The 27,102-nt window shown below is 39.9% G+C and overlaps 1 protein-coding gene across 11 annotated transcripts; it reads right to left on the bottom strand.

Annotated features, from left to right (window-relative positions):
* Window positions 1–43: 43 nt before the first annotated feature.
* Window positions 44–26,425, bottom strand: LOC106401503 (LINE-1 retrotransposable element ORF2 protein). 11 transcript variants are annotated; one of them, XM_048757094.1, is made up of 17 exons: window positions 21,601–26,425; window positions 20,959–21,100; window positions 19,785–20,846; window positions 18,488–19,657; window positions 18,338–18,397; window positions 10,370–10,523; window positions 10,082–10,298; window positions 9,939–10,004; window positions 9,670–9,840; window positions 9,496–9,598; window positions 1,676–9,375; window positions 1,436–1,599; window positions 1,250–1,333; window positions 920–1,155; window positions 720–834; window positions 474–631; window positions 44–363 (listed from the first exon to the last, which is right to left on the bottom strand). In XM_048757094.1, exon 11 carries the CDS (start codon window positions 6,237–6,239, stop codon window positions 5,226–5,228), a length of 1,014 nt encoding a protein of 337 aa, XP_048613051.1. In that variant the 5' UTR covers window positions 6,240–9,375; window positions 9,496–9,598; window positions 9,670–9,840; window positions 9,939–10,004; window positions 10,082–10,298; window positions 10,370–10,523; window positions 18,338–18,397; window positions 18,488–19,657; window positions 19,785–20,846; window positions 20,959–21,100; window positions 21,601–26,425; the 3' UTR covers window positions 44–363; window positions 474–631; window positions 720–834; window positions 920–1,155; window positions 1,250–1,333; window positions 1,436–1,599; window positions 1,676–5,225. The 11 variants fall into 11 exon arrangements, with proteins under 11 accessions (XP_048613051.1, XP_048613060.1, XP_048613059.1 ...); XM_048757103.1 differs by having other exon boundaries at window positions 44–631; window positions 920–1,333; window positions 9,670–9,746; window positions 9,825–9,840; window positions 10,088–10,298; XM_048757102.1 differs by having other exon boundaries at window positions 44–631; window positions 920–1,333; window positions 9,670–9,746; window positions 9,825–9,840.
* Between the last annotated feature and the right edge of the window lie 677 nt (window positions 26,426–27,102).

Below are 27,102 nucleotides of genomic sequence, written 5' to 3' on the forward strand. Positions count from 1 at the left end.
ACTTATCCTGTGCTTCTTTATTAACATGTTTTAAAGGATGGAGTAAACAACACGTTGAAATATATTATAATCTCGTCATTAACGCTTCAAGACAAAGACAAAATGATAAATAGTTGCAGAAAATTCAAAACAAAAACAAAGCTTCAAGGTAGCGAAACAAAGAGTCATTTTAAAAACGGTAGGAATGAAAGTGGAGTTGACGGGCTGATTGAGTTAACACGGCCATTTTACTAACGGCGGCTCTTGCACGTTTTCTCCACTTCCTCAATCCCTGGTGGGGTTGCTGTGTCACCACCCATGCCTAGCTTCAGCGCAACAACAGCCTCGCTGGATGATGCTCTTGACAATCCACCTTCCCCTTAACTGAGTGGAAGCAATTTGTTGGTGACTTTCAGCGATATAATTAGTCAATTACGCAGGTGTTAAATAAAATCAGGAATAAGTGAAGCTGATCATCACAAAGATTAACCCACCACAGCCTGATTGTCAATGATGAGATCTTCAGTGATAGTTGATCATACAGTGAAGGTATGGTGAAATTGAAAAGTGTGACACGAATTTGAAAAAAAAACTCCTTCCTAGCAAGCTCTCCAAGGCAGCTTGGTAGCTCCTCATCTCCACTGTTTGGTATCTGTAGTAGTTTAGTATTTTCAGTGTGTCGAGAGTAAACGTAGCCATTTAAAACATATTTTAAATGTATTCCTATAGACAAAAAACACCTCCTCAAGCGCAAGAACAAAAGCTTCTTGCTTGGTCAGCTTTGTCATCTCCTTATCGAAGACTACAAACATAGCCCTATCTTTTCCATCATCCATAGGAAGCTCAATCCAGAACCTTAAAAGAGAGTATTCCAAGGGTTATTGAGTATTAAAATGATGGTTTGGTTTTTAGTAAATTGTATAGGATAAACAACGCAAACCTGATAACACTGGTGACGTGGGGAGTTACACATTTGTTGCACAGGAGGGAAATCCAGATTTCTCCAACTTCCTGTTGCATCATGGAATTCTGCAGTGATGGACAGTAGTGACTGGCAAGACCGGCAAGGATGAAGCCGTGAATCATATCTTGTACATATTTGTGCATCTTGCAACTTCAAAATTTCTGCTGTCTGATGCAGGACATAACCATCAGTCTTCTAACCATACCCACACACTAAGGACAAGTGCCAGAGAGTGCATCAAGTAAAGCAAAGTTCTACACATCAAATAGCTGTTTTGAGAGAAGGAAAGAGAATACAATATCTCACGTCCCAACAACATTAGTGATTCTTTAGATTGCCCATTCTCGAATCTGTGAAGCTTCCAAGTACATATCAAGTTCTGTCTGAGTCCTGAAAAACAGTACACAAAAAGGCTGAGACTAATGCCATCAACTGGAAAAAATATTTTCAAGTTCAGTAACAGAAACAAAAACAATAAGAAAACAAAGTTACCAGTATAAAATCGAGTACGGTTCTCTCGGAAGAGCAGAGATATAGTCAAACCATCAAGAATCTTTCTGAAGACTCGCTTCACTTATAAGATAAGTAGCTATCAAAGGCCAATCCGGAACTTCATCACGTTTCATCATTTCACCAGCCTCACCATTGGTCCACACCTAAACCCATGAAAGGAATCTCAAGCGCATAACTTTATTGCAAGTTTAGATAAAAGTTCAACGCTTTTAAACTTACAGAATCGTCACTGATGAGGAGAGAAGCTCTCCTTTTCTTAGGTTCTGAGACGCGAGGAGTTCTCTCTCTCCGATGTCGACTCTGTGGATAGCCATTTTCTGCGAGGGAGGCCTGAATCGGAGAGCCATCTCTGAAGAGAAGTTGCGTTCTCGACTGAATATATCTCGCAGCCCCATGATATGTCCGGGACATCCTCCATGGATCGTTTTGTGGTCTAACTGGCCGAAACAGAACAGTGGATTCCGAGACGGCATCGGGACGCTGGAAGAGGTGGGAAAGAGAAGGTTGGAGGTTGGGTACGGAGACGGCGATGTCAACCTTTCCGTTTGCAAATCATTAGGTTTGCAGATTAAGATAAGCGTAGACGGCGAGCTTGAATGGGGAATAAAGATAAGAATGAAGTCCTAATTGATTCAAGCATAAAACGCAGGTTTCGACTTAATTATGGAACCAAATGTGGAGAACCCAAATCAGACCAAATGCCAAAACTTTACGACCAAGACAAACCGGACAGAACAATTGATTCAAGCATAGAACGCAGGTTTCGACTTAATTATGGAACCAAATGTGGAGAACCCAAATCAGACCAAATGCCAAAACTTTACGACCAAGACAAACCGGACAGAACAATTGATTCAAGCATAGAACGCAGGTTTCGACTTAATTATGGAACCAAATGTGGAGAACCCAAATCAGACCAAATGCCAAAATTTTACGACCAAGACAAACCGGACAGAACGTGGAGCCCACAAATAAAAAATAAGAAGCTGATGTTTCGCCTCAGAAAAAAGAGAACTGTCTCATTATATTATAGATTCTAATAAACATTGCGGTAGTTTCTAGTACATAATGCATAAGAGCACCATTAGTGTTTGGTATCTCCAGAAAGAGAACGTAACAATTAAAATATTAATATTTGAGTATAATTTAATTAATTACTAAATTTTAAATCAGAAAGATAAATCAAACCAGTAATTTAGTAACATGTGGAGGAAGCATAGTAACATGGGAAAGAATCGATTTTTTAGGAACGATCGTTTCTACTTCTTTCTCTCCCTTTTCCAATTATTTTTATTTTTTAAATCTGTAGAAACGGTACAACATACATGTGATGTGCATGCTCTAAGTTCCTTTGGTAAACACCTTAATATGATTAGTTTTAAAATCTCCTAAATTTACTTTATGGATGACTCATCAATCCCACCCTGACCAGGCACATTAACTCCTGGACGTTCCACTTGTTAGGCACTTGTTGTGAATGTGGGAATATTTTACTCTTTCATTTGAGATGATGAGATTTTTAATCTCGAATTGAATTTAACTTTATAATCGATAATATACCCAATTTAGGTCACTAAAATATGGACCTTCTTTATATCTCATCATGTTTCTTGGAAATTTAAGTAACCAGAAAAAGTTTCACAAGGATTCCAACCACGAGTGGAGACCAAGTAGTCTTGCTGAGAAAGCTCTCCAAGACCCATGTTTTGAGGCAAGGTGTTTGCTTGAGTCTAAAGGGTAAAACATGAAAGGGACTACCCTCGCTTTTTTCTAGTAAGGAAAGTTTCCACTGGTTCCTTCCCATTAACCTCTTGGAAACCCTATTATATGCCCCAAAAAGCATCTTCTAGCTAATTTAGTAACATGTGGAAGAAGCAGAGTAACATGGGAAAGAATTGATTTTTTTGGAACGATCGTTTCTGCTTCTCTCTCTCCCTTTTCCAATTATTATTATTATTATTTTTTTTTTTACAGCAAACAACATTCACAGACTCATATAGACTCTGTAAACCAAGATGGTAACTCTGAATCCATGTGTACGACGAAAGACGGTTGTTGCCGAGCACTACGTGCCAAACTATCCGCCCTAGTGTTCTCTGTCCTAGGTACATGAACAATATCTGAGTTGACGAAACTTCTTCTCAAAAGCTTAATATCTTCCAGGTAGCTTTCAAATGCTGGTCATTCCTCTGGTTCCGAAACCATCTTCACCAATTGAGAACAATCCGTTGCAAACGTAACCTGAAACTGTCTTAAATTTCTCATGCATTCCATTGCCCAAATCAATGCCTCCATCTCCGAATGGAGCGGTGAAAGACATGCTCTTACATTCCTTGCCCCTAGTAAACCATCACCCCCTGGTAATGTACTGATCCAACCTTACCCTGAAAATAGATCATTATCTTTCCATGAACCATCTGTGAAGCACCATCTTCCTGTGGTTCCTAAGTTAGGCCTGACTTGTACTTCCTGAGCACACCTGTTGTTACTAACCTGTGCCTCAGCCCAAAGTGTGGATTCTACTTCTGCTAGTCGAAGTGTTTACCTGGGATCAATATCAAGATTACTGAATATTTTATTATTCCGACCCTTCCAAATGTACCATAATATCCATGCAAACTGATGATCCTCCATCTTTGGATTAACTCTCCAAAATAGATGGTCCATATTAGCAAAAAGAGAGCCAGTAGGGAAAAAGTTCGGGTTTGATGGGATTTTAGACAGTGCCCAGACTTGACGAGCTGGGGGACATTCAAAAAACACATGGTTTATTGATTCCTCTGTATCGCCACACCGTGCACAACAAGTATATCCTTGTATTCTTCTTGCCCTTAGATTTTTCGTTACCGCTATACAACCTGATATCAATTGCCATAAAAAATGCTTTAATTTTGGAGGACACTTCACTTTCCAACAAAAAGTTTTGAGTATATCAACATTGGGCCCATAGAATTCTGGTGGTTGTTCCTTGTCAGGATAAATCCTTTCCACTTGATACCCTGATTGTACCGTGTATTTCCCCATTCTTGGTGAAATGCCATCACGTCCTATCCTCCATCCGATTTCTACTCAATGGTATACTTTCAATTATTTTTGCATCGTGTGATCCACCAAGTTCCTAATTGCCTGTAAATTCCATGTTCGGGATTCCGGATTAATGAGAGAATCCACTGTGAGTTCCGGGTAACTATTATGAAGATTTTTGTTAGCTGGTCTCGGGCGAGTGGATGGGAGCCAGAGATCATTCCATACTGAAATAGATGATCTTGTTCCAACCCTTTTAATTAGTCCTTTACAAACCAGAGATCTAGCAGAAGTAATACTCCTCCAGCCATATGACGGGGAATATGAGTGAATCGGATCCAGGGGTGAAGCATTCCTGTAATACCGTTCTTTAAAAACTCGAGAAAAAAGAGAATTTGGCTTCTCGATCAGCCGCCACAATTGCTTCCCAAGCATTGCCGTATTAAAATCAGTCAAATCCTTTAAACCTAACCCACCATTATCCTTATGGACACACAGTTTATCCCATGATTTCCAATGCACACCTCTTGTACTGCCTCTAGGACTCCACCAAAACTGCGCAACAACACCCGTTAGCTTCTTCACAGTCGTTTTCGGTAACCGATACATAGACATCACATGGTTTGGCAGAGCCGTAACCACCGATTTAATAATCACCTCCTTGCCACCCTTAGTAAAAAATCTAAAAGTCCATCCATTAACCCTATTATTTAACCGATCTTGTACGAAGCCAAACACTTGTACCTTAGAACCTCTTAGGCTTTCTGTAAGATATCATTCCACCTAAATTCTGAATTCCCAAAAGATCCCTCAATTCTTGACGACTATCTTCATCGATCTTGTGTTCAAATAGAATTGAGGATTTCTGGAAATTAATTTGTTGTCCAGAGACGGTCTCATATTCCTTTAGAATCCTAAGTTTAGTTTGACACGCTTCCTTGTTTTCCTTACAGAAGAACAAGCTATCATCTGCGAATAGCAAATGAGAGATTGCAGGGCAAGCTCTTGCCACTTTCATACCAGTTAATTGTTTCATCTGCTCTGCCTTTTTGATATTTGAAATTAACGCCTCCGTACACATGATAAATAAATAAGGGGACAAAGGATCCCCTTGACGTAATCCCCGCTGGGGAATAATAAGACCTCGTGGCTGCCGATTGAGAAGCACTCTATATTGAACCGAAGAGACACACTCTCGCATTAGTTTGATCCTATGAGGATCAAAACCCATTTTGTGAAGGAGAGCCTCGATAAAATTCCACTCTATCCGATCATATGCCTTACTCGTATATGTTTTTATTGCCATAAACTTATTTTGACAAAACTTATTAGCTCTCAAACCATCAAACATTTCCTGCGCGATAAGAATATTATCTGAAATTAACCTTCCTGCCACAAAAGCCGATTGTGTCTCTGAAATTAGTCTGGGAAGACAACCTTTCAGCCTTTGACACAAAACCTTCGAAATTATTTTATAGCCCACATTACAAAGACTTATTGGTCTCAGTTCCGTCATCCTTGTCGGTCTCTCTACTTTTGGTATCATAAAAATATTAGTTATATTCAGCCTTGGATCCAATTCGCCTGTTACCAAAAAATTATTCACCAGCTCAACCACATCCTTTTTAATGACATGCCAGGAATGCTGAAAAAAGAGAGCTGTCATTCCGTCCGGTCCTGGCGCTTTCTCTGGATGCATCATAAATAATGCTTGTCTCACCTCTTCCTCCGTAGCTACCCTCAATAGCCTTTGATTCATCTGAGGAGAAATTGATGATCCTATCTCCTCCAGGAAACTATCAAATTCCGTAGGATTAGTAGAATTAAACGAACCATCAAAATAATCTACCGCCACCTTCTCAACACCGTTTTCATCTGTGATCCAATTACCCGCTTCATCATGGAGGCGCACTATTTAATTTCTAATCCGCCTTTGCTTTGTCAGAGCATGATAAAACTTGGTATTCAGATTCCCGAATGAGTACCACATATTTCGGCTCTTCTGATGCCAATACTCCTCCTCATCCTTATAGGCCTCCTGTAATTTCCTGGAAATCTCAAGAATATCCTCTTGGGTTCTATTGTTATCTGTTTGTACATCTTCCAAAGCTTGTTGAAGATTATGTATATTTTCCTTCCCATAAGGTTGATTGTCTTTCCGCCATGAAGATATTTCATGTCGACAATTATTAATTTTGGTAATGAAATCCCTTGATTGGCCCTCCTGATTTTCTGTCCACCCTGACACAATTGATTCCATAAGCCCCTCCTGACCTATCCATCGCTTATCAAACCTGAACTGTCCTCTTTTTTTCCTCAATAATTTATCTTCCAGAAAAGCAATCACCGGTCGATGATCCGATCCCAGCATCCTCAAATACTATGTATAAGAAAATGGGAAGAGTGTATGTCATTCTTCATTAGCCAAGGCTCTATCCAGTCTACATCTGACCGTTAAAGCTCCTTTCCCTTTACCTCTACGTCCTTGCCAGGACATTTTATTACCACAAGCCGGAAATTCAAATAGTCCACTATTCCTTATCATATTGTTGAAAGGAATAAAGGAAGTCGCACATCTTAGAGATCCCCCATCCTTTTCATGATTCCCAGTAATCTCATTTAGATCTCCTATAACAAACCAGGCCTCCGATCTAGCTAAACCATATCGGGTTAACCCTTCCCATGCATGGTCTCTTAAGCTTTGATCTGGCTCTCCATATACAAAAGTAAGGAATACTTGTTTCCCATTGGCCACCGCCTCGACATCTATCATTCTATTGCTAGAATATAAAATTTTAACTTGGTACTCATTATTATAAAAAAGGTCTAAACCACCACTTCTCCCAATTGAATCCACCGTAACCAGACTATCGTAACCAAAATGTGATTGAAACCCTTGTACAAATCCAAAATCATGTTTCGTTTCTGATAAAAACAAAAATTCTGGTTTATGTTTATGCCATGTTTCCCGAAGATAACTTATTGTCCAATGACTTCCAAGACCTCTGCAATTCCAACTTAATATTTTTATATATAAATCTGCTTGTATTGCTCTTCCGAGCCGGAAGATTGGGGTTTAATGATACCCGGCAATCTTAGAGTCTCAAGGTTCCGAAAACCAGTAAAATCACAACCAATCTTGTGAAATACACGATCCATCCCATTAGGAGCATCATTACACCAATGATATCCATTATACCTTATTTCAATCGTCAGAATACGTACATATAAAAAGCCTATTAAACTATAATACGTACAATTTTTAACCCCAAGCTTGCGGTACACATATAGCTCCTTTGCAGACCCATTATCTTGAGAATATGATTCATTAAGCCCATTTAATCCAGAACCAAAAACTTGCCAATTGTTTCCCTATCACCATATCGAATAATCAAAAGGATAAAGTAAAATTATAAAACACTTGTGCTTTAGAAAAATTTGTGCCACCAATAAGCATAACTCACCATTCGTATCAAATGCTATATAGTATTCTTTATATTGATCTGATAAACCATATGTAATCCCCAAAGCAAAGAGACCAAATGCATTTACTATATTCCGGACTATACCTTTCAATTCCCATCTCCTTAATCGCATAGGCCATACATGCATCATCTTTCCACACTAATGCAGAGTCAGTACAGGGAAGAAAACGCCAGTAATAGGCCACCACACACAACCATGATTCCAAACCAAAAAAGCCAAGCCCTCTCCGCAATGTAAAACGGTTACATATACACCAAGAGACCACCATAAACTCAAGAAACCAGTATTATTCCAAGTCTTATTAAGAACCAAAAGAAACATAACAACTCCAACTTCCCTCACTCTCTTAAAACCAACTAAGTCACCAATAGTAAAGAAAAGTATTAAAAGAAATAAAAGACCACCCCCGTAAACCAATTCCGTCTCGCGTAGACTCTCTGTAAATAAACATTGATTCACATTCTTAGAACTTAAGATGCACCGGTTTTGGGTTTGAAGGACCCTTGCTCCGGTGGTTTGCCACTATCACCATGACGAGTTCCCACCTTGGCTGCTACTCTTTTGCGTGGGGAGACCAGCGCACTTGTCATACATGTGATGTGCATGCTCTAAGTTCCTTTGGTAAACACCTTAATATGATTAGTTTTAAAATCTCCTAAATTTACTTTATGGATGACTCATCAATCCCACCCTGACCAGGCACATTAAACTCATGGACGTTCCACTTGTTAGGCACTTGTTGTGAATGTGGGAATATTTTACTCTTTCATTTGGGATGATGAGATTTTTAATCTCGAATTGAATTTAACTTTATAATCGATAATATACCCAATTTAGGTCACTAAAATATGGACCTTCTTTATATCTCATCAGGTTTCTTGTAAATTTAAGTAACCAGAAAAAGTTCCACAAGGATTCCAACCACGAGTGGAGACCAAATAGTCTTGCTGAGAAAACTCTCCTAGACCCATGTTTTGAGGCAAGGTGTTTGCTTGAGTCTAAAGGGTAAAACATGAAAGGGACTACCCTCGCTTTTTCCTAGTAAGGAAAGTATCCACTGGTTCCTTCCCATTAACCTCTTGGAAACCCTATTATATGCCCCAAAAAGCATCCTCTAGCTGCCTCTTCAACATAGTTTGAATTTCAAATCTCAAATCTGACGCTGTTTCACTTTCTAGCAACATGAATCCGCAACAACACCCTCTTTGTTGATCGACATTTGTTCACCAGGCTTCCCTCTCGCAAGATTGCAAGCCACATCTTCGTTTTTCTTTGCTTTCCACTTCGTTTCAGTGACATCAGCAAGCAAATCTGCAAGGAGTCGACTAGTAACTCCTCCAGCAAGGTTTTTTCTTGCCACTACTTGCAGACCGGTTGGAAACGTACTTCATTTTTGGTTTCAATGGCTCCTAGGCTCACAAAAACAGAAAAAGGAAAAGGCAAATGAGTGAAGGCCACGACAATAACTTTGTGAGAATCAAGGCACCAGCTCTGAATAACTCAACATTCATAAGAGACAACGCACTTACCCTTATAGGAAGGCTCACTAACCCACATGAACAGAAGATGTGAGCTCTCATTCCACCTCTTCCGTGCAAATGGAATTTTTAAGGTAGAGCTGTCGGTTCAGATCTGGAAAACATTTATTTCCAGTTTAGATTTGACAAAGAAATCTGAGAAAAGTGTTAGATAATAGACCGTACCATTTCTCCTACTGGATGGTCATCCTCCAGTGGTGGGAACCGATCATCTCCCCCTCTTTTCCCTCCATGAATCCTTTCTGGATCAAAATCAAAGTTTTACCCCTCCTCTATTGGCACGAAGACATGATTTGCAGAGTAGGCCAAGAGTTGGGTACCTTGGACAACCATGAGCTGACAACATCAAGGATTAGAGTACTAGTGAATGGCTTAAAGTCTCTAGTGAAAGAATCGACTGTGGAGTTTGACTCGGGTGAAGAAAGTGTTATTACCCTGGAGTAAGAGAGACTTGAATTACACTGCTCATTTTGTTTCTCACTTCTTTATCTGAGGAAAAACTGTCCGAAAAAAAAAGATGAGGAAACATCCAAAACACTGTTGGTAAGGTCAAGAGAAGAGGAAGAGCTCAACAAACCTTTACCTCCAAAATCTCCCCATGAGATTAGCATAAGACCCCCAACAACTACATTTCAAACTCCCTAAGATCTTCTTCGGAGGATTACCAACTTCGTAAAGTTTTGGTGGTGTAAACTCTGCCAACATCTCGTTCCAGAAAATATTTGATAGACACGGAAACTCTTTCGGGGAAAGAGTAAGCACCAAGCAAACTCGTAATCCACCACCAGAGAAATCTGCAAACCAAGGAGAAACCTCAAAACCGATATGAAAAAGCAAATCAGTCTCAAAAAGAACTCAGACTTACGCTTCACATCTCTACTCTAAGAAGAGAGAGGGTATCAGCAGACCATCACAGAGAGGTATATACCTCTTTCCTCAATGGAGCTCAGGCCAATGGAGGCCAAAACAGGTCTCGGAAACGGAGGACATCCCTGTCAAACCGTCGATCCAAAAGAATCCTGCAATAGAGGAAACAAATCAGATGGATCCTTTGCGGGAGAGAACTAGTGTACCTCAAGTGCTCTCAAAAGAGGCAGTTATGGAAAAACTACACGAAGTTACGAGGCAGTACCCAAGTTTCCCTGACCCTGTTAGAGCAGCAGTTCGGAGGCAGAGAGTTCTACGGAGATGCAAATATTTTAATGGAAGAAACAACAACTTCAATAATGGGTGCAGCAGCAAAGCAGCCGACTTTGCCATTGCAACTAAGAGCTTCTGATAGTAAACCTATCACTCCTCCTCCAATCAATGAATATCCTCTACATGCCTGGCTTTTCCTTGTCCCCTTGGTCATTTACAGCCCTCTAGCTAGGAGAGAAGAGGATTATGGATTGGAATCAAAGTTTAGTGACGATCCTCCTTATGTGGACCAAGCGACCCTTAATGAAGAAAGAGAAAGATCAAAGTTACAATCGGTCATTGTGGGAACCGAAATTCGCACTGTCGATTTACGTTTAAATTAGGAAACTAGGAAAACCCTAATTTCCCAGAGGTCCCGGATCTCTGCGAGAGCCAACGGCAAGTGACCAAATATATGCGGAAATCATGAAAAGATAATAAACGAGTTTAGAGAAAACAGTAGATCTTATTTCGAGTCCGCGTGAGAGCGTTGCGATCATTACAAGAGATCATAAAAGCTTTGGCCATAAAGGCTGTCAGCGAGTTACCTAGTTCTAGCGGCCTAAAAGCTCAAAACTAGTTGACTCGCAGCTCGATAACAAAAGACGAAGAAAATACATAAAAGGTTTTTGATTGAATTCGGACTGAACCTTATGAAAGGTTGCCTACGTACCCCTTTCGAGGATCAAGCCAAACGTAGTTCAAGAGTGAACCAAGAGATTGAACTGCTTGTGCACGTTCGTCTGGTAATCGGGTGCCAGTCATGGAAACAGAGCATGTCGAGAATAATGCCTCGGAGTTTCTAAGTGCCGAGAGTTCTGAGTCTAAAACGTTGCCTCCCGTGCCTCTCGCCTAGGACTCCTTATATACTCGCTCCTAGGTCGGTTTACGCTTTTTCCTCTTCTGCCCTTAAGCCATCATAACTTAAAAGTGGAGATATTCCATTTTTCCCGATCTTTCTAATTATCTTCGAATACTTCGTATTTATTCGCGGAAACTTGACATTTATCTTTCGTTGCGGACCAAGCATATGGTTTATGGGCTTTTGGTTAAGAAATCGTAAGTGGGTTTCGAGTCACGTCTTAGGTCTCTTTGGGTCGTTGTTTGACTCGAAATGTTTATTACGGCTTCTTTCGATAAAAATGAAATATCCGCGGTTTTTATCGTAAAGTTCGATTGATGACTTCAAATTACGAGAAACATGAAATGGGTCGGCTACGGTCTTCGGGAGATAGCATTAAAGAGTAGACGAGAATGCATGGATTCGTGTCGTATCGATTTTTAAGAAAGCTCGGTCGCTACGTAGCGACCGAGTCGTGTGCGTGCCCGGTCGCTACGTAGCGACCGAGCTTCGGGGAGAGCTCGGTCGCTACGTAGCGACCGAACCGTGTACGTGCTCGGTTGCCATGTAGCGACCGAGCTTCGGTGTGCTCGGTCGCTGCGTAGCGACCGAGCTTTGGTGAGCGATTGGTCACTACGTAGCGACCAGCTTTTGCGCTCGTTGCTACGCAAGAACCTTGTTCGCGTCTTTCTCCGATTTTTCGTGAATGTGTTTTCTCCCCAAGATTCTTCGTAAAAATAAATCTTTTTCTAAGATTTATTTTGCGTAAAAACGTTCATGCCGATTTTTACCGAATTTCAGACATTGATTCCATCGTGACCGATTTTGACCCCAACAGTTAGCCCCCCAGCTCGTTAGAACCATGAGCTTCTAGCGTGAGGTTTTAGCGAGTGGCTTGGCAAGTTAGGTGAGTTAGGCGGAATTAATGGTCGAAAAGGTCCATGGTAAGTGGTCTTCTCGCTCTTCTAAAAGTAGAACGCGATAAGATTGGGGTGTAGAAGGAAGACTACGAGTTGTCATCTCGTAATCTAACTCTGTGTGAACTGCTATATCCGTGATCTGTTTCGAGAGTTTTCCGCAGTGTGTACACTTGCGAGATTTCTGAAGACGCTCGAATATTGGCAAAGAGACAAATTTTGGGATCTCGTATCAAGGTTTTTGATACTATGCCTAGAGATGTTAGAGACCAGTGCGCTGGGTTTAGGGCAAGACCTAGGTTTACTCCTGGTTTTAGAGGGTGCGATGACTAATTCGACTTACGTATCCCATTTCAGTTTCATCCTGATTCCATACCCATTTAACGTCCGCAATAGGTTCTCGGCTTATACGACTTGTATGGTTAGAACCGAGCATCTCTCCGAGGACAATTTTTAAGCCTCCTGGGTTTCTTTTATAGCGCTATTATCCTTGTGTCGGATGTACGAGAGTCATCTCTACGAGATGGCTAAGTCTGTTTAGGACGTTAAGAGTTTGTTGTGATCAGCAACAAAGTTAATGGTTAAAATTACCGTTTCGAGTCTTTGCGAAGGATATGTTTTGAGAAGATGTTAGTGCGTATGACTGTCTGGTCTTCCAAGAAAGTGTTTTTATCGAGGAAGGAAATTTTGTCGAAGAACGAATCTTCAGGCGTCTGCGACGTCTCGTGATGCTGAAGATTTGTTATTCTTTCGTATGCTGCGTTTCGTGCTTGAAATGTTTGCGGGCTTGAAGATGTTTCGCGATGTTGCAAGGGATTAGTCTTAGCCCTGTGTTTGGAAAACATTCAGGTTTGACTACGGATGTTCGCAGCCAGAATTGTTGTTCCTGTTTGGATTTGATTTGCGATCGAGGAGTTAGGACCAAGGGGTCGCGTAAATTTGTCCCCGGAAAGAGGCATCCTCCTATACCGTGCTTTGTGTGGTGTTGGCCTTCCGAGATTTCTTTCGTGTCTATTTGAGGATGTTCTGTATAGCTATAGGAGCTCTCTTACGAGTTTTCCTTACATGCCGCATTTTACGAGTAAAACACAGCGGGCTTAAAGTGAATCGTAGTATATGGAACTTGGTCGATTTTTCACAAGTGGAACCTTTCATTAACTGTTTGGTTGTTAGGACTGAATTTTGTTATGATGAATTTACCGTATGATTCCCATTTTTGGGTGATACGATAATTGTTTGTGTAATCGTTACTTGGCGTTTATCGAGATTGATAGGCCGAGTATGCCCATGGTGGTAGAAAACGTTTTTCCACTTTAGGGTTAATTTATACGATGAAAGTTTCGTATAATGTTTCCTTTATTCGTATGGAAGTTGTTTCCTTTGTTTCCGAGGGAGATAAAGCCTAAGAAGCTCGATACAGAGCCCGTGCAGAGTCAGTTACGGGGTGATTTCCTGCTCGGACGTGACCAAGTGGAATGAGAGCAGATGCTAGTGAGTCGCGGGGCTAAAGAATGAGACCTTTCAGATCGTGGTGCGAGGAAGTAAAGTTTATATTGGTCGTCCAATGTCGGATCATACATCTGGGTTTTTTGCTATAAGGAAAGTACTTTTTCGTAAAACATATTACATTTACTTTCGAAAGTTACTTCGTATGACATGATCTGATTATACGAAGGATTTTTTTGCGTAAGTAACGGGCGACCGGTTTTTACAAATTTATTAAATTGACGCGACATGTGGAGATGTCAAAATAACGATGTTTCCGTAGATTTTTGAGAAACGTTTTCGCTTTTGTTTTTATTCTTTGGTGAAAGTTTCTCTGAGTCACTCATGGAGTTTTACCAAAGGTTATTTCACCGAGATCTAGTCGCGAAACGTTTTTGCAGGTTTCTTGAATGAATCAGTTAAACAGCGATAGACTTAGTCGACGAGCAGGGAGGACGTGTTCTCTTTGTCGTATATTCTGTTACGTTTGCTCTTGATTTTGCTTTGTCGCAAATGTTTTTGATGTTTTCCGTGAGTCGGTTGGTTCAACGGAACCGACTCACGGAAAATGAGAGTGATGCTTTGATGCCTGAAGATTTCTCGTATAATGATTCTTATACGAAACACGTTTTATCAAATCGGAAAAGATCTTTATGACTTCAGCAAATCATCGAATTTCGTTCTGAAGTTTGGCAGAGGTTTTCTAAATGAATGATTGCGATGATAGATGCTGTATAGTCTTTGAGAATTTTTCCAACATGGTTTGGATCAGTTCCCAGCGTTTGGACGAATCTCAGATTGTCGTTTGCTTTTAGGATGATCTTGACGAGACATCGCATTGTATGAATATTTCTCCGCATATTTCTACGAGAGTTTGCTTTGTCGAAAGTGTTTTCTTGTCGAAAGCGTTTTCTTGATCTTGACGAGACATCGCATTGTTTGAATATGTTTTTGAAGTATGGGAGTATACGAGTATAGTATAAGCACCAACTCCGTCCTTTTTTTTCTCGAGGAATAGAATGATCGACAGTCCGAGTCGGTTTGAAGACGACACTTGGAATATGTCGGTTCCGAGATAATTGCCAGAAACGAATCGGTTTTAAGACGACGTTCATGTCTCTAGTTTTTTCTCTTCTTAGGAAGCGAGCTTGATATGCGTGGCGATCGTTTCTCGATTTTTGGAGAGTTTAGATCGGTTTGTAAGATCTGGACGAACAATTATGGGACAATATATCGAGACAGGAAAAATCACCTAAGACTTAGTTCACTAGACTATCCACCTAGGTTTTACGTTCCCTAAAGTTTTTTTGGCAGTCTCAAAGGCGTTTTTATTTCTTAGTAATTTCCTACGAAAACTCCAAGTCTGATTTCAAAAATTTCAAGTCGCAAATACCTTAGTTCTCTCGAAGATGCAGTTTTGTCTCTTCTCAGTTTTGCTTGCTCATTTCCCCTTCCTCTTCTTGTGTATGTTCGCCTTTTTTGATATTGGTGTTTATCCTTTGAAACTTGACATTTATCTTCCGAACTCGATTGTTTTTCGTCTTAAAATCTCAACGGAAACTCCGATTGAGACGAAATGAAAAGCGTTTTGATCGGGATTCAAAAGAAAACACAAAGGAGGAGCTTTTTGAGGCCTGGCAGGTCGCAATGTAGCGAGCTGGAGGTCTGACAGTCGCTATGTAGCGAGTAGAAGAAAGCCAAGAAGAGTTCTACTTGTTTTCGACGTAAAATCTCAACGGAAACTCCGATTGAGACGAAATGAAAAGCGTTTCGATGAGGATTCAAAAGAGAACGCAAAGGAGGACTTTTCTGAGGCCTGACAGGTCGTTATGTAGCGAGTGGAGGTCTGACAGGTCACTACGTAGCGAGTGGAGGTCTGACAGGTAGCTACGTAGCGAGTGGAAGCAAGCCAAGAAGAGTCCTACTTGTTTTCGTCGTAAAATCTCAACGGAAACTCCGATTGAGTCGAAACAAAAAGCGTTACGATGAGGATTCAAAAGAAAACGCAAAGGAGGACCTTTTTTAGGCCTGACAGGTCGCTACGTAGCGAGTGGAGAGTTGGCTTGAGCTCGGTCGCTACGTAGCGATCAAGCTGTGTGCGTGCTCGGTCGCTACGTAGCAACCGAGCTGTGTGCGTGCTCGGTCGCTACGTAGCGACCGAGCTGCGTGCGTGTTCGGTCGCTACGTAGCGACCGAGCTGTGTGCGTGCTCGGTCGCTACGTAGCGACCGAGCTGTGTGCGTGCTCGGTCGCTACGTAGCGACCGAGCTTGGCTGGAGCTCGATCGCTACGTCACGACCGAGCTGTGTGCGTGCTTGGTCGCTACGTAGCGACCGAGCTTTGCTTGAGCTTGGTCGCTACGTAGCGACCGAGCTTGGCTTGAGCTTGGTCGCTACGTAGCAACCGAGCCGTGTGCTTGCTCGGTCGCTACACAGCGATCGAGCTGTGTAATCGATTTGTTGCGCTTCCTTTTTCCGCGATTAACCTAGAGTTTTCTGCGGTTTTTGGGAGAACAAGTTTTACCCTTCCGAAATGTTTTCGGAAACGTGTTTTGGTAAAACCCTTAAGCATTGAGATTTCTTTTGTTCGGTAATGAGCCAAACTTATGGGGTTTGATTAGATTTATCATTTCCCTTTATGTTTAAAAAGAGAAATCGCGAGCTCGTTTCATTGCACTTCCTGTGGCGAAAAGTCGCAGCAAGGTTTTCGAATTTCTCAAGAACTGTGGTGTTTGCATAGGCGTTGGCCATAGGCGCAGTGGCGGCTGGAGTTTTCTTACCAGCGTTGTTGCGAACTGCAATTTTCTCTTTCGTATTTCGAGACATTGTTTTGATCAAGCGTTTTGCGTCTATGTGTTAGAGTAATCCGTACCCCCCCCCCTCCTTCTAGCGCCAAACTGTGGGAACCGAAATTCGCACTGTCGATTTACGTTTAAATTAGGAAACTAGGAAAACCCTAATTTCCCAGAGGTCCCGGATCTCTGCGAGAGCCAACGGCAAGTGACCAAATATATGCGAAAATCATGAAAAGATAATAAACGAGTTTAGAGAAAACAGTAGATCTTATTTCGAGTCCGCGTGAGAGCGTGGCGATCATTACAAGAGATCATAAAAGCTTTGGCCGCAAAGGCTGTCAGCAAGTTACCTAGTTCTAGCGGCCTAAAAGCTCAAAACTAGTTGACTCGCAGCTCGATAACAAAAGACGAAGAAAATACATAAAAGATTTTTGATTGAATTCGGACTGAACCTTATGAAAGGCTGCCTACATACCCCATTCGAGGATCAAGCCGAACGTATTTCAAGAGTGAACCAAGAGATTGAACTGCTTGTGCACGTTCGTCTGGTAATCGGGTGCCAGTCATGGAAACAGAGCATGTCGAGAATAATGCCTCAGAGTTTCTAAGTGCCGAGAGTTCTGAGTCTAAAACGTTGTGTCCCGTGCCTCTCGCCTAGGACTCCTTATATACTCGCTCCTAGGTCGGTTTACGCTTTTTCCTCTTCTGCCCTTATGCCGTCATAACTTAAAAATAGAGATATTCCGTTTTTCCCGATCTTTCTAATTATCTTCGAATACTTCGTATTTATCCGCGGAAACTTGACATTTATCTTTCCTTGCGGACCAAGCATACGGTTTATGGGATTTTTGTTAAGAAATCGTAAGTGGATTTTGAGTCACGTCTTAGGTCTCTTTGGGCAGTTGTTTGACACGAAACGTTTATTACGGCTTCTTTCGATAAAAACAAACTTTCCGCGGTTTTTATCGTAAAGTTCGATTGATGACTTCAAATGACGAGCAACATGAAATGGGTCGGCTACGGTCTTCGGGAGATAGCATTAAAGAGTAGACGAGAATGCATGGATTCGTGTCGTATCGATTTTTAAGAAAGCACGGCCGCTACGTAGGACAGAGTCGTGTGCGTGCTCGGTCGCTACGTAGCGACTGAGCCATGTACGTGCTCGGTCGCTACGTAGCGACCGAGCTTCGATGAGAGCTCGGTCGCTACGTAGCGACCGAGCTTTGGTGAGAGCTCGGTCGCTACGTAGCGAACGAGCCGTGTACGTGCTTGGTCGCTACATAGCGACCGAGCTTCGGTGAGAGCTCGGTCGCTACGTAGCGACCGAGCCGTGTACGTGCTCGGTCGCTATGTAGCGACCAGATTTTGCGCTGGTTGCTACACGGCAACCTTGTTCGCGTCTTTCTCCGATTTTTCGTGAATGTGTTTTCTCCGCAAGATTCTTCGTAAAAATAAATCTTTTTCTAAGATTTATTTTTCGTAAAAATGTTCATGCCGAGTTTTACGAACTTTCAGACATTGATTCCATCGTGACCGATTTTGACCCTAACAGTCATTATCAGCCCTAAGACGGAATGGGAAGAAGCGTTGGAAACACTGCAAGCCCCATTAGCAGTACCTGAGGAAGATGAAACATTGATGGCTTTTCAGAACAAAGCTAGGAGAAGAATTAGGATTCCTGCAAAATTGAGATCACCAAGATTTAGTCCTAACATTCTTCGTGGGATAAGCTCAAAGAAAAAAAAAATCTCGTAGATTCATAACTCACAAGGAATAGGTGTAGATCCATTAGAGAGAGAATCATATAGAAAGAAGGAAATGGTGAAAAAGACTCCAAATGATGTAGCAGAAAACTTCTCAATCAGGGAGGAACCCGCCGATCCATGTAATACCAGCTATAACAATGAAGAAGTCGGATTTTCGGCTTCTTTACCCCAGACTACTTAGTGATTTTTAGCTGGAACTTCTATGGGCTGGGGAACCCCGTAACAGTCCAGCGACTCAAAGGGATCCAGAGGAAGAATGATCATGACATTGTTTTCCTCATGGAGACCAAAAACCCCACGGGGATGTTGCTAAAGGAACTTCATTGGCTTCAGTCAAATAATTATTTTGCAGTTCCACCGCACACGCCAGGAGGTGGAGGTCTTTTTCTTTCCTGGAAAAAAGATATGGATCTCCAAATTAATTCATCTTCAAGCAATTTTATCGATGCTACAGTCTCCTATAAAGATAAATCGTTTCATGCAACGTTTGTCTACGGTAAACCAGATTAGCCAAAAAGGCTATAAGTTTGGAATTCACTATCAGCTCTACAATCAGACTCAGGGGGTCCATGGTTCCTAACAGGAGACTTCAACGAAATAGTGGACAACATTGAAAAAAGCGAAGGACCAGAAAGAGTCGAAGGAACTTTCTGTGCCTTCAGGTCTTTCCTGTCTTAGAATGAGCTCTTTGATCTAAAATTTTCTGGAAAATACTTATCTTGGAGAGGGAAGAGACACTCATCTGGTGCTTTGCAGACTGGAAAGATCTGTAAGTAAAACCGAATGAACGGAGCTGTTCCCATCTTGCACAAACCAGTACCTCAAGTTTGAGGGCTCAGATCACAGACCTCTGCTTACTTTCCTAGATACTTCAAGAAAAAAGGGGCAAAAAATTTCAGATACGATAAACGCCTCAAAGATAATCTGGAAATAAAAAATATCATTAAGGATATTTGGGAAAACTCCCTGCAGCTTAATGTGGAAGAGATGCTCTCTCATGCAGAAAGGCCATTTGTGCCTGGAGTAAGAAGTTTCATGAAAACAGCCAAAAGTCGTTGGAGGATACAAAACATAAACTGGAGGCCGCAATGTCCAATTCAAAATCCGATGAAGCCCTGATTCACGAACTTAATCTGAGATTGTTGCACTTGTAAAAAAGCTGAAAAATAATTCTGGAAACAACGCAGCAGACAATTATAGTTAGCCCTTGGGGACTCCAACACTGAATTTTCGATGCAATAGCAAAAGGTCGATCATCAAAAAATAGACTATTAGTGATTGCAGACAAGAATGGCGTACCAGTCTATGAAGAAGAAGAGATTTCCAGAGTCATCTCAGGATACTACTCGGACCTCTTTGAATCGGGTTGTGTTGATGGACAACCAAAAATCGTGGAAGCTCTCCAACCATGCATTTCAGATGCACAAAATGAAAGACTCATAGTGATGCCGCATGCAAATGAGATAAAGGAAGCTGCCTTTGCGATCAATGCAGATAAGGCGCTAGGCCCCGACGGGGTTTCAGCCATTTTCTTTCAGTCCAACTGGAGGTCATCGGGCCAGCGGTGGTGAAGAAGATCCAGCTGTTCTTCTCAACGGGTATCCTCACACCAACACCAACGGTCAACAAAAATATGTGAGGTTAATTCCAAAAATCACAGGAGTGCAAAAAGTGAAAGACTATAGACCTATTTCCCTTTGCAATATTTTTTACAAGATAATTTCAAAGCTGATGTCCCTAAGATTAAAAACATTTTTGGGATCTATAATCTACGAGTATCAATAAGCATTCATTCCGAGAAGGGCTATAACAGACAACGTTTTGATCACTTATGAGGTGCTACACTTCCTAAAGAGATCAAAGGTAGAAAAGAACTGTAATATGGCTGTAAAGACAGATATGTCGAAAGCGTAAGACATAATTGAGTGGAATTTTGTCTCATATGTTCTACAAAGACTAGGCTTTCATGCAACATGGATAAACTGGATAATGCAATGCATCACTACAGTTTCTTACTCCTATCTACTCAATGATTCAGTCTATGGAGAAGTAAAGCCTTACCAAGGTATTAGGCAGGGAGATCCCCTATCTCCTTATATCTTAAATACTCTGTAGTGAAGTCCTATTTGGTTTGTGCAAGAGTGCAGAAAGGAAATTTTAATTTGCTTCAGGGAGTCAGAGTAGCACGTGGAAGCCAGAGGGTCAGTCATCTGCTCTTTGCAGATGACACCTTGTTCTTTTGCCTTGCATCCGCTTCAAATTGCAAAACTCTGCTGAGGATCCTAAAAGATTATGAGTGAGCTTCCGGTCAAATGATTAACAAAGCCAAGTCATCCATCACATTCTCAAGTAAGTCTCCACCTGAAGTCAAAGAAAAAACGAAGTTATTGCTGGGAATTACACAAGAAGGACGTTTAGGCAAGTATCTAGGACTTCTTGAACACTTTGGCAGAAGAAAAAGAGATTTATTTACCTCGATGGTAGATAGAATTCGACAGAAGGCTATCAGCTCGTCCCCAAAGAGACTCTCTTGAGCTGGGAAGCTCACAATGCTCAAATCAGTACTCAATGCCATCCCAACCTACACCATGTCATGTTTCCAACTCCTGATCAGCCTGTGTAAAAGAACACTATCTGTGTTAACAAGATTCTGGTGGGATGGAGTAGATGAAAAAATATATTTGCTGGGTGGCTTGGGATAAATTATCTAAACCTAAATCTTTGGGAGGTTTGGGTCTAAGGGATATCAAGAAATTCAATCAGGCCCTTCTAGCAAAACTGGCATGGCGTCTAATCACGGTCTCGAGAAGCTTACTAGCATGGGTTCTATTGGGGAAATATTGCCATGGAAAGCACTTCCTTGATGTGGAGCCACCTTAGACATGCTCTCATGGCTGGAGAGGGATCCTCTACGGCAGAGATCTTCTAACTAAGAACCTGGGGAAAGCTGTGGGGAATGAACAAACGATACGACTTTGGAAGGACTCTTGGATTTCACTCGATAAGATTCAAAAGCCTATAGGTCCTATTCGAGAATATGAACTTGACCTCACAGTGTCAGACCTCCTAACGGATGACCTAAAGTGGAATAAAAGCATGATTCAAAAAATTTTACCTGAGTATTTCTCTCAGATTCTGTGCCTACAACCAAGCCTGAAAGGAGCATAAGATTCTTATATCTGACACTCTACATCTTCGGGTATTTATTCCACAAAAATCAGGATATCACGCGGCTTCTATCTCCTGCACAGAGTCGTCATTGTTGCATCAAGCTGAGGATTTCCAGTGGATAAAGGACATTTGGTCAGGAAAGTTCTCACCCAAAATGAAAGCTTTCCTCTGGTCAGTAGTGAAGAATGCCCTTCCTCTAAGAGTCAACCTACAAAAGAGGGGTTTAATATCAGCAACTCCTTGCCTGAGATGTCAAAACCTTGAATCAGACATATATATGTTCTTTACCTGCCCCTTTGCGGTAAAGGTATGGAAATGTGACCCTTTACGCCAAGAAGTTCACATAGCTGCAGATTCATCTTTCAAAGAGGCCATCATCAAGTTCCGAACAGCCGTTTGCCTTCCCCCTTCAGGATTTGCGCTCAATACACTTCCATGGATTTGCTGGGCAATCTGGACAGCACGAAACTCATTGATTTTTGAAGGTAAAACCTTCAGTCCTGAGGAAATAGCATTAAAAGGTCTGAGATTAGCAAAAGAATGGCCAGAAGCACAAGGAAAAACATCAGAAATTAAATTGTTACCTTCTGCTCTACGCTCTTCCTCAAATCGATCATCCAGATCCACAGATACCTCGAGATTGATCACTTGTAAAACAGACGCGGCTTAGGTTGGATATTCTCGGGACCATCTCTGGCAGTTTCATCCCAGGGATCGTCGATCCAGACTTTCGTGAACTCCCCATGAATTGCAGAGACCCTTGCGGTGTGATCGGCTCTTTGCATGGCGCTAACTTTGGAATTCTCAAATCTCAAAGTTCTCTCTGACAACTCAACGCTCTTCAGAGCTATAACCGGCAAAATTCAGTCTAAAGAAATCATCGGAATCGTGGAAGATATTCAAGTGATCTCCTCTGGGTTTGTGACTATCTCTTTCTCTCATCTCCCTCGATCAGAAAACTCGTTAGCGGATGGGGTAGCCAAAAAGGCTCTTCACTCCTATCTGCTTGTGTAATGAACCTCTCGGAATGGGCCACGTTTTAGGTCCATTTGTTTTTCTTAAGTTTAATGAAATCATTCAGTAACAAAACAAAGTCACTAACATATGGTGCGAGACTCCTAATACCATCTCTCAAAATGAAGTTTCTTCTTATTCATTAAATTGGAACAATTTTCACTTTTTGATTGACTATACTTTAGACGTGGTTGGAGAAATTAAAACATCATAATTAGTGATATACATCATCAATATGTATCAGTCTTTTTAGCTTTTAAAAAGTTTTATACAATCTGATAGTGTACTCACACTTGATTTATTTTATCTTCAGAAGATATGATTAAATATCATTTGTTCATTGCCATCTTTATTGTTTCACTTCCGGTACAAGTCTTAAAGAAAATGCTCTGTTTCGATTTTGATATTATACATACATATCCATGATCATAACGTTTTTAACCACTTTTGTAGCAGTTTTTCCGACCATTGCTATTGGTGTGATCATTTTCTTTCTAGTATATAATGTCGTATACGCTTCAGGATATGAATCATAACCAACAAGACGCGATTTATGAATTTAATTTATACCTCAGTGTTTTGCTTAGTTTATAGAAGATAATATATGATTTGCAAAATTTCTTAAATCTCTTTATATAGTATTGTATCGTAAGACAACCTTGTTTACATGACAAATATGTATTTTCCAATATTTCTGCTTTAATCATATTCTTTTTACATAATTATAAGTTAAAAGTTATTCAACATAGCTGATATTTGTATACAAACTTCAAATCTTATAATCATTAAATACAAAGCTTCAAAAAAGCTTTATATAATTATATTCTATTGACTATATCTTTATTTAGATTGTTCTAAAGTTGAAGTGAGAGAACAGAGAGAAGAGTGAGAGAAGGTCAATTAGAATTTACAAGTGACAAAAAAAAAATTTCTAAAAATATTTGTGAATCTTTTACGGTAAAGTATTTGATCTTAATAATGACTAGCTAGATTTTGATCTGATTTTGATCTGCGCTTTCAAAGCGCTGAATTATTTTCCAAAAAAAAACTAAATATATATGATATAAATTTGTATTTTTGATTGTATATCTACATTTAAATGTTACACATAAAGTGTTATATTCAGTGTTCTGAAACCCGACCCAGATCCGCGGTTAAACCGATAGAACCGGTGACCCTATATGTAATCCGGTTTCGTTTTAAAAAAACTCTATATTTAAAAATTCTATAAAGTCCGCAAAAAACCGTTAAAACCTAGGACTCGGCTACCGGTTGAACCGATGGGTGACCCATTATGTAATACAATTTGACTTAAATTCTCATATTTAAACTATTATAATTCATGAATGTTTACATGAATGGTGGATATATTATGAATGTGATGCTCTAACTTTACAAAAGTTAGCCATAAAATTTTTAGTCAAACTAATTTATCATTTTGTTATAAGCGTAATGTATCAATATTTAAGAGGATACATACTATAAAGAATGAAATATCAATAGTAATTATTTTATAAAGAAAAATACAATTGATGAGATCAAAGATACGTGACATGGAGACTGTGTTGGACCGTTCATATTTCTCAACTGGTTAATTTTTTTTTGTTTGTAAATTATTGTCTTTTGTAAAGAAAACATAATTCTTAATATTATAAAAATTGCTCATAAAACATACTTTCACATAATTAAGCCCTTTAGATTATAAAATTATAATATTGAGTATTTAGCTTACTTTAATATAGCTAATAGCGTTTAGATATATAATTATATTTTTGGGTACCTATTTCAATTACTGATTTGATTTAGACATCATTTTTTCTTCTAAAAAGAGTATGTTTAAGCAGGGGCGGATTCACGTGCAATGCAATGGTGTCAGTTTACACCACAATAATATTATAAACCGAATTTGCAAGCAACAATTAGTAATGAACTCTGGTTTATTTGGTTAAGGAGTTGGACATTGAACCCATAGAACCAGGATACAATTCTATTTAATGTCATCTTTACTTAAAATTTTTGGTATTTATCTTCATTATGACCTCACATAAAATAAATTTTGGGTTCGCCCCTTGTGTTTAAGTATATTTATTGTAACTTTCTTAGTATAATGATTTAACTAAATGTTCATTAAAACTTTTACAATAGGAAGTCTGAATTTTGAATCCTAGAAAAGAAAACTAATTATGCATATTGATGAAAAAAAAAATTACATAATAACTTTAAAATGGTGTAAACAATACTTTCAAGCATGGATCTTATAAGACAGTTTAGAATGGTACAATTACATATAATTTTTTTTTTATAATTCTCAGCGGTAGAATCAGAGCCGGGCCTGAAAAAATTCGGCCCACAAACAAAAAAATTCTTTTGACCCTTTATATTAAAAAACTCAGAGAAAGTGGTTACAGTTGCAGTTTAAAAAATCAAACTCAGCACCTCGATTACGCATCCTGAAGACCTTACCAAAAGAGCTATATAAAGTTTTTCTCCTAATTGGCCACCTAAATATATAAATCTTGTTTGCCCCCAAATCACATGCTTTATCTGCCTCCATTCAGGCTGCACGTTCTTCGACAGAGCTATTGACATTCTAAAGAATATTCGAACAAAACACTATTTATATAGATTTAAGGGGTAAGGGGTGTCAATGACACCCTATCTTCCTATATAGATCCGCCTCTGTGCTCATTGCCTTTGGCATGTGCTTTGCACAAGTTCTGTAATTGTTGCTATGACCCCCACACAAGCTCTGCTGTTGCAATCATTTTGAGCGTACAATATAACAATCATTTTCAGATTATAAGTTTATCTTTTTCCTGTTCCATGCTTCTCTGTATCGTGATTCTCAAATCGTTTAGTTTTACTTGCTGCAGAATTAGCTTATCTCAGATGAGTTCCATCAACACTTTCTTCTTGACTTCAGGGACTTGTCGCTAGTTGTTTATCAGTTTCGGCTATTACCGCTTTTTCAGCTGTGCCTTGATCGACTAGGTAGACTAATTATGCATGTTGCACTCTCTCATGATGTTCTATTTTTTTCTGACGGCTCTCATGATAATATATAGACTACTTGTTGCTTAAAGATCGCACATATCGAGACAGCTGTTCTCTGTTCTCCTAGAAACCGGCTTAATCATGCCTTATATTACTATGTACAACTTTTTTTTTTTTCTATAAAAGATTTTCTATTACTATGTACAACTTAATCACGACAACCTGTTAGCCTGCAATCAACTTTTACGGCTAAATGACAAACTTGCATTTTGTTGTAGGTTGAGTTGGTCCTGTTGTTCACGCATCTAACCATATCACAACTCAGGTGATCTTTCATGATCTTCTGGATATCAACTAGTCAACTACCATATATTATTTCAACATTTTAATAGATTTTCCCCTACCATTATTATTATATGATTTGAGTATTAATAACAGGATGGGTCCAAAGGACAAGCTCACCTATTCATCTTAAAATCTTATTAGAGCAACCTCATCCGTCATGTATCTCAACTCAGTTTCTATACAAAACAAAATAATTATTTGATAATATTTTACTTATTTATTTAAATCAAAATGATTTTTTAAACTTTGAACCATTTATAAAATGCCATGTGTAATAGATGGTATTTCAGAGTATCTGAAGGGCTTTTTGCAAAATTGACCTACAACTTAAAGTCAAACACAAAACTAACCTCTTTTTTTTTTTTAAATTGGTTTTGCCCTATTCACCCCACAAGTTCATATAATTTACGAAAATGCCATCAATTTTTTTTTCTTTTTTTTTTCGAAAATGACATCTTTACTCTCTCACCCTCATCATCTTCAAGTAATTACAAGATTGCCATTGTCATTAATACCACAACCACCATGAACAACCAATTTGAAGCTCTTAAAGCTCCCAAAATCGATTTACCCTTCTTCTTTTTCCATTCTTGTGAACTAAACACAACATATCTCTCACTTTCTCTCCACAATGAGCTAAAAAACCCAAGATTTTGATTCTAAAATTTTTATGGTTCATAGAGTCATATAAGCTAACGATTCTGGGTGGGTGACTTTCGTTTGTGATTCTGTGTGCTTGGAGAAGCCTTATGTATGCTAAGGAACTTATCTCACCAATTTAAGGTATGACATCGAGTTTTTTTTCCAGATTTGTTCGTCAGACGACTTACTTGGGAAGTCGTCTGGCTGTAGACGACTTAACTGGAAGTCGTCTGGCTGTAGACGACTTACCTGGAAGTCGTCTGGTCAACGCAAAGGTTACTTTTGCAATTGACTTTGAAATCTGTAACCTGAGACGACTGAAAGTTAAGTCGTCTACTATTGTTTGGTTTCAAAAAAAATTTCCAAAGAACCTAGACGACTTACATTTCAGTCGTCATAGGTTAGTTTTTCATTTGACTGGATAATTACAGAAGTTTGACTTCCCCAGACG

Source organism: Brassica napus, chromosome C5 (genome assembly GCF_020379485.1).
Source record: "Brassica napus cultivar Da-Ae chromosome C5, Da-Ae, whole genome shotgun sequence".
Lineage (NCBI taxonomy): Eukaryota > Viridiplantae > Streptophyta > Magnoliopsida > Brassicales > Brassicaceae > Brassica > Brassica napus.